At 36.5% G+C, this 7,857-nt stretch overlaps 1 protein-coding gene across 1 annotated transcript; it reads left to right on the forward strand.

Moving 5' to 3' along the window:
• The first annotated feature begins 2,659 nt into the window (after window positions 1-2,659).
• LOC145001101 (metal transporter Nramp7.2-like) lies at window positions 2,660-6,369 on the forward strand. The gene is made up of 13 exons (XM_078960435.1): window positions 2,660-2,917; window positions 3,105-3,195; window positions 3,279-3,319; window positions 3,418-3,496; window positions 3,579-3,683; window positions 3,821-3,930; window positions 4,478-4,659; window positions 4,758-4,827; window positions 4,918-5,091; window positions 5,192-5,296; window positions 5,409-5,540; window positions 5,631-5,726; window positions 5,808-6,369. Exons 1-13 carry the CDS (start codon window positions 2,795-2,797, stop codon window positions 6,141-6,143), a joined length of 1,644 nt encoding a protein of 547 aa, XP_078816561.1. The 5' UTR covers window positions 2,660-2,794; the 3' UTR covers window positions 6,144-6,369.
• The last annotated feature ends 1,488 nt before the right edge of the window (window positions 6,370-7,857 follow it).

Consider the following 7,857-nt stretch of genomic DNA (forward strand, 5'->3'; position numbering starts at 1 on the left):
CAAATTGGACCCAAAACCCATCATGGTCCTAAATCCAAGGAAGACTAAAATACTAGTCAAAAGCCTAAATCAGAATTATAATGGCCCAACCAGGCCCAAACTTAGAAGGCCTAAACTATGGCCCAAACCGAGAAGGCCAAGCCCAAATGACCAACTGTTGAGTACGTGGAGCGTACTCAGCTCATATCCCCAACATACTCCCCTGATTGCTAGTTCTAATCATTAGGAACTTATCAGTTAAGACCTTTTGCTATACTCTCAGATCCAATCCCTAAGGGTGACTTATCATATAAAGTTGGCAAGTTTACACTCATGTATGGCTTAATGGGACCTAATACTCCAAAAGAAACTTAATAAAGATCTTAATACATGCATGGACCAATATCCTCCATAAAGTTCGCATTTTTATGAACATTAGGCCTTAATGGAGCTAAGATCTAGCATCCATTGCTTCTGGAGTAGATCAAAAACTCAACTTTAACTCAAAAGGCTCAAAAATGCACAAATAACACCATAAAGTAGATCTAGCACAAATGACCATCAAGGTGAGAGATTTTTACCTTAAAAGTCTAGCAAATGAGAAGGTAATTTCGGATCTACTAGCTAAATCTATCCCGCCAAGCAATCACCAAGAGTTCTTCTTCTTCTTCTTCTTTCACTAAAACACCACCAAAATCACACTTACAAGCTCAAAACTTACAAGAAGTACTTAGGGTTTTGTTTTCGGGGTAAAGGGAGGTGGAGGTTGGTCAAACATGTCCAAGAGGTGCTATAATGAGGTTTAAATAGGGTGCAAACCCTAAAAATTAGGGTTTGACCAAACCGTGCGTACACCAAGCGTACTCCCACATACACCCAACATACATGGGTGATGCTCGCGACTCGTAAATAGATAATACGCTAAGCGTACTCATAGAGTATGCCCCGTATACTAGCCAAGGACCAAAATGAAAAGAATTTGCATTAAAGGGCTAAAAGGAAACTTACCAAAAACTTGAATGTTACAGAAAATAAGGTCAAAACATCAAGCATCGAATCAAAACTATGTAGTACTTCAGATCTGGAACAAGAAACTACAAACGGACCTCAAGGATCTATAAAGTTGCCAAATTTATGGAATCCATCCACTCAAACCACCATAAACATGAACAAAAGTGTATTAAATGCTTAGATTTAGAAGGATAACGCATAAAGATAGAAGCATGAGGACATTCAAAAGTCTGGAATGTATGCGAGAAGGAGAAGAGGAGATTTACTTGTTGAATCTAAGCACCAAGGACACCTTCTTTTTATTCCAAACCACCAAAAAAACTTAAAGAGGTTAACAATGGAGGCTAGGGTTTGATCCAAGTCAAGAGGGAGTCATGGAGGCTGAGGGTAAACAAACCCTAGCCATTATATCCCTTAAATAGGGCTTTAAACCCGAAAATTAAGGTTAAGCACACTAGCCACCACCACGTCGTGCTCATGAACTTACCACGTCGTGATGGATATAATAAGCATGCTTCTTCTCAGCCAACTCTATGTCGTAGTATTTCTCCCACTATGTCGTGGCCACCCTAAAATCTATGCATGAAGTCTTTTAATTGCCATGAACACTAAAAGAAATATTTACTTGATATTGTTGTTACAAAGATTACAGAAACCAACCTCTCTTATCGATCTTTTGGTTCTATGCGTTTCAAAAAATCTCCCGATGTGTTGATTTTATGGGTTTCAGTGGCTACGTGTGGATATGCAGGTGACGGTGGCAATGTGCATATATGCATGTAGCGGAGGGAGAGAAGTGGTTTCAAGAAAGGCAACAATGTTTCCATCACGATAAGAGAGATGAAAGGTGGTTCCACTTTAACGTCTCTGCCTCCTCCGATAAACCGCCACATCATCGATAAACACTGATTTGGTTGTTGAAATCAACCATTGTTGCTTCAATTGTTTTTTTTCTTCTTTTAAAACCTATGAGAACGATTTCAATAGAGGTAGAATGTGGGATGAAGAGATGCAAATGCATGGCAAGATAAGGAGAGTGCATGATATAGGTGTGTGTTGAAAAGAGATTGGGGAGGAGGAAGAACGGCTTGGTTGTGGTAGTGTATGAAAGCGAGGAGCAAGAGAGTGGGTATAAGGCAAAAAGTTCTAACCTAAAGCTCAAGTGGGTCCCACATGTCAATAAATCAATTAATTCGGTTTTTTAATTAAAAAAAATAAGTGCATTATAGTCATTTTCTATCGGAAAAGGACTTGCACCGGAAAAAATTAAAACTTGGGGATGGTCCGAGTGAAAGAAAAAAGATAGGGACCTAACATATAATTTTTAAAAACTAGAAGGACAATTTTAGTATTTTGTGCTTGTTTTAAAAGGAAAACTTTCATCTGTTAATTTCCATGGTTACATTCTCATATATCAAAAGGTTGTGAAGTACAGTTGAAAATAATTTATAGACTACAAAGTTGGATCATACAACACAAAATACCATCTACCCGTAAACCACCTAAAATCCAAATAATAAAATTACAAAACCTAACCCACGTATGAATCCTTCTATTTGTTCAATTATAGGCCAAAATTCCAAGAATATAGAAGAAAACATGTATGAGGTCATAGAATGCTTTGAGACGGCATCGGTCTGTATTTTAGCCATGTGTCTTTACAAATTAGGGGCATATATTAATCCAAAACTACTGTAACTGTTCAAACTCTTGTATAAATAACACTTTCAATTGAAAGCTTTAGTCACCAGTATTCATAGACACTCCATTGTCAAAGACAGGTTGAATTAAACACCAGGATCCAATGTCAGGCCGGATGCAACATGAACCACGAGTGAACCGCATTTCAGCTATTGATCAGAGTGGAAATGCATCTCCAGTTGTTAATAGCAAAGACTATGATCATCAAGAGATCATGGCTACGCAGGTTCATCATGCATAATTTATCTTTTTCCATTTTTTAACCTGAATATAAGCAGATTTTCAACTTTTTAGCTAGTAAAACATTTAATAGAGAGGGTGATTATGATCATGTTTAAAGCTGGTACTAAAATGGCTAAGAATTCCTATTTTTGACCAGTGTAATTTGAATTTACTTTCTTATTCTTGTAAAGGATAATCCTCAGAAGCCTGGATGGAAAGCTTTCCTCTCGTTTGTTGGTCCTGGTTTTCTAGTTTCATTGGCTTATCTTGATCCTGGGAACTGTATGTCTGATCTTGATCTCTTGATATCTCATTGTGCATTATCTTAATTGATCCCCACAAACTTATGAATATTTTGTATGCAGTGGAAACCGATTTACAAGCAGGAGCAAATCACAGATACGAGGTAAATGTAAAATGTTCATGCGAGGAACACCCATTGCTATAGTATAGAGAAACGCCCTTCAATCAGTTTGATCACTGAATACCATTTTTTGTTTTCAGCTACTTTGGGTGATTTTAATTGGGTTAATCTTTGCACTTGTGATTCAATCTCTTGCTGCAAATTTAGGAGTATGCACGGGTAAGATACTGACACTTACTTATTGAGAAATTATAAAAAAAAATATACATATGCCAAGATATTACTGATTTTTTTTTTTCAGGTAAGCATCTATCAGAGGTATGCAAGGCTGAATACCCAATATTTGTCAAGTATTGCCTTTGGCTGCTTGCTGAAATCGCAGTCATTGCAGCGGATATTCCCGAAGGTAAATTTTGAACTTATCTATGAATATTATTTTATTGATTATAAAACTGTGATGATGTATCATAATTTGTTTCATTATATATCTTCTACTCAACTTTTTCTATTAAATTGTGATCGCTTATCCTTTAATGTTGACAGTGATTGGGACGGCTTTTGCGTTGAATATCTTATTTAAGATTCCAGTTTGGGTTGGGGTTCTTCTCACTGGTTTTAGCACCCTCCTATTTCTTGGCATTCAAAGATATGGTGTAAGTTTACTTTTTATTTATTTATTTATTTTTTATTACACAGCCTGCAAAAATGGAATAATTTTATTTAATTAAGAGCCTCAATGGAAGAAGAAAGGTTTTAGAAGTGTCACGCCTCTTAGTATAAAAACGAACAGTAGCTTTCTCCAGTTAGTTATTAATTTCTTAGTTTTTGTTTTTATTTGAAGGGTAGACTATATATCCCAAGGTCGAAGCTTGTCACATTCCAGTTTGGATTGTTTAAATTTAATGGGATCATCACTAATTAACCACCTTGATGGTGGTTAGTTCTAGAGTTTATTAATATCAAGATTTTCTGAAATCTGTGTACAATTATAATTAATTAAGAACTTCATTTACTATGTGAATAGTTATTTACTTGGAACCTAGCTAGCAATCTAACTTTTGGTAAATTGCAGGATATTTGCTAGACAGAATGTGTTGAAATACATAATGCCGATAACCGCTAGTAGTTTCCAGTATATTAATATAATTTACACATGCATGGGACTCTAAACTTTAACATACATGCACACATGACATATAGGTGAGGAAGCTTGAAGTATTGATAGCCCTTCTAGTTTTGGTTATGGCTGGTTGTTTCTTTGGAGAAATGAGTTATGTGAAGCCACCAGCTGGTGATTTACTAAAGGGAATGTTCATTCCTAAACTTAGTGGTCAAGGCGCCACTGGTGATGCCATTGCTCTACTCGGTGCACTTGTTATGCCGTATGATCCCACTTCCCATTTATTCATCTATATGGTTTTCCCTCGAAAAAGTTTTAGTTTTAGTTTTAACAGGGATTAATTTTTCGTCTTTACAACAGGCATAATCTCTTTCTTCATTCTGCTCTTGTTCTCTCCAGAAAGATACCAAATTCAGTTCAAGGCGTAAATGTAAGTCCTCGGCGAAAATAATTTAACATCAGAAGTCTTTCTCGATTGGATGTGTGTTTATGGATGATGACATGATGTTTTCTACTACAGAATGCATGCAGATACTTCCTCATAGAAAGTGGTATTGCTCTCTTTATCGCTTTTTTGATCAATGTCTCAATTGTCGCTGTTTCTGGCACCGTTTGCTCAGCCGAGAACATGACAAGTGACGCCTTGGACCGCTGCAATGATCTTAGCCTTGACTCGGCTTCGTTTCTTCTTAAAGTATGAGTTCTATAGGAAGTCAATCTTGTTACTTGTACTTATTTAAGGAAAGGAGCCTCAGTAGAATATTCATAACTTAACCCCCTGTTTTACTACACAGAATGTTTTAGGGAAGTCCAGCTCCACTCTTTATGCAATTGCACTACTAGCGTCAGGCCAGAGTTCAACCATCACCGGAACATATGCAGGTCAATTTATTATGCAGGTTAGGAGCTTCACATTGCAAAATGCAATTAGCAATGTCATTTCACTTTCAGCTTCATCTTTCCAATAATTATGGTTGAGTACTACTGACTATGTGCTTCGTGCTATCATAGGGTTTCTTGGAATTAAAGATGAGGAAATGGCTCAGAAACTTGATAACAAGATGCATAGCCATCACGCCAAGTTTAATAGTTTCAATCATAAGTGGGTCTTCTGGAGCTGGAAAACTAATCATCATAGCATCGGTTAGTATCTCTGTTTTTGTAATATGACATTACAAATTCACTTCCAAGCTTCTTTGAGATTGAGTTTCCATAACGATCTTTGCATGGCAGATGATATTGTCATTTGAACTTCCTTTTGCCCTCATTCCACTCCTCAAATTTAGCAGCACCACAACAAAAATGGGTCCTCACAAAAATTCAATGCTTGTAAGTTAGCAATTATCTATCTATGATATGAAATCCAAGTAGCATAAAGTTCAAAGAAGATAATGCCTTTTCCTTGTGCAGATAATTGTCTTCTCATGGGTGGTAGGACTTGGGATTATCGGCATCAATATTTATTACCTGAGCACGTCGTTTGTCAGTTGGCTAATTCATAGCAGTTTGCCTAAAGTTGCCAACGTGTTCATTGGGATACTAGTGTTCCCTATCATGGCTATCTATGTTATATCAGTGCTCTACCTTATGCTTCGTAAAGATGTTGTTGTCACCTTTGTCGAACCAACTAAATTTGATCCAACTACACAAGTCAGCATGGAAAGAGGGGAAAATGGTGCTGATAGGTCAGTTGAGTTGAGTAATGCTCCTTACAGAGAAGATCTTGCTGATATACAATTCTCATGAAAGTGCAACTGAAGCGCTTTTTGCGAATTCTGAGATCTCTGTTATCTAGCCTTAAGATAGTCTTGTGGTTATAGATTGTTATAGTTAATTTCAGTATGGTATTAGGAGCAGATATGGTTACATGAAACCATGCCTATGAATCTTCATAGAAGTTTGATGTGCCTATGCTTGTATGCCTACTGAGTTTTATAGTATATCATTATAATCGTATATTTTTCTTTGTTAAGACTCAATAGTCAAGTATAGCTTATTGTACTTTAATTAATGCCGTGAACTTTCGAAGTGAGAAAACGTATGGTCTTGAAAAGCTTTTCTGAAATATTATAATTAATTTAATATGGATCAACAGTTGTGTCCTTTGGAAAGTAACTGTCATATGATAGTTACCAAAACTGTGTATATATATGTCTGTGTATATATATGTCTCTGTGTGTCTGTAATTGGTGTTGTTGACAGATCAATAAAAGGATACATTATCTTATAGTACAAAATGTCCATTGCATTCATTCATCATATAGATTTGCAGAGGAAACTTCCTATATGCTTTCCAGGGCCGGTACTGAAAAATGAAATATTTTTAAAGGCCCAGGACGAACAAGAATAAAAAGGGCCCTTATCTTTATTATAATTTTGTATTTTTAAATAAAAATATATAATGAAAAAAATTGAACCCTGTGCAGCTGCCCACTTTGTCCACCCTCTAAACCCCCCCCCCCCCCCCCCCCATGATGCTTTCTTTAATCTTTATTTGATTCCAACAATGTGGTATCAAAGCCGACAATTCTAAATCAAAAAGATATTCCGTTTCTTTCCTTAAAGATGACTACGAACAACAGTCTTTATCAAACCCAATTACCACGATTGAATAATAAAAATTATCATCACTGGAATATCCAGATGAAGGTTCTATATGAATCTTTGGATCTATGGAGTGTTGTGGATAAAGGCATCTCTCAACCAAAGAATCTCACTGCACAACAAGAAAAGGAATTAGAAAACAAGGACAAGAAGGCGTTATTTCTTATTTACCAGTCAGTTGATCCTATCTTTGAAAGGATATCAGGGGCAAAAGCTTCTAAGGAAGCCTAGGATGCATTACATAACACATACAGGGGACAAGATAGGGTCAAAGTAGTCCGTTTGCAAACCCTGCGGTGTGAGTTTGATGGGTTAAGAATGAAAGAATCGGAAACCATAGAACAGTTTACAATAAGGTGATTGCCTTGATGAATCAAATGAGATTGAATGGGGGAAGATATTGAAGAGAAGAGGGTTGTTCAGAAGATACTACGGAGCCTCACCTGCAAATTCGAATATGTGGTTGTGGCAGTAGAAGAATCAAAGGATTTATCATTGGAAAATATCTTGGGGATACTTCAATCCCATGAATTTCATATGAGGAACTTTGATGATGATACCACATAAAAAGCTTTTCAAGTCTCTTCAAAACCAAAACGTAAGGAGCATGCAAAATCTTTAGCGGAAATTTAATATTTCTATTGTCACAAATTTGGACATACAATGAAATACTACAAGAAACAAAAAGAAGATGAGAGTGAGGATGTCAATTTCACATGTGGGAATGAAGTCAAGAAAGATAACACAATGTTCATGGCTATTGAAGAACTTGAGAGTTTGGTTGATGATGCATGGTGCAAGGATAATGTATGTGACGATCTTGTGAAACAAAGCAAGAAATTATGTATGCATGCGG

This window comes from Lactuca saligna, chromosome 6 (genome assembly GCF_052625555.1).
Source record: "Lactuca saligna cultivar CGN05327 chromosome 6, ASM5262555v1, whole genome shotgun sequence".
Taxonomy (NCBI): domain Eukaryota; kingdom Viridiplantae; phylum Streptophyta; class Magnoliopsida; order Asterales; family Asteraceae; genus Lactuca; species Lactuca saligna.

Bases quoted from the DNA above. Each gene is read 5' to 3' on its own strand.
- LOC145001101 (XM_078960435.1), top strand. From the start codon at position 2,795: ATGTCAGGCCGGATGCAACATGAACCACGAGTGAACCGCATTTCAGCT. The intron at 3,196-3,278 runs GTATGTCTGATC...TTTTGTATGCAG, and splicing joins TTATCTTGATCCTGGGAACT to TGGAAACCGATTTACAAGCA. The intron at 5,541-5,630 runs GTTAGTATCTCT...TTTGCATGGCAG, and splicing joins AACTAATCATCATAGCATCG to ATGATATTGTCATTTGAACT.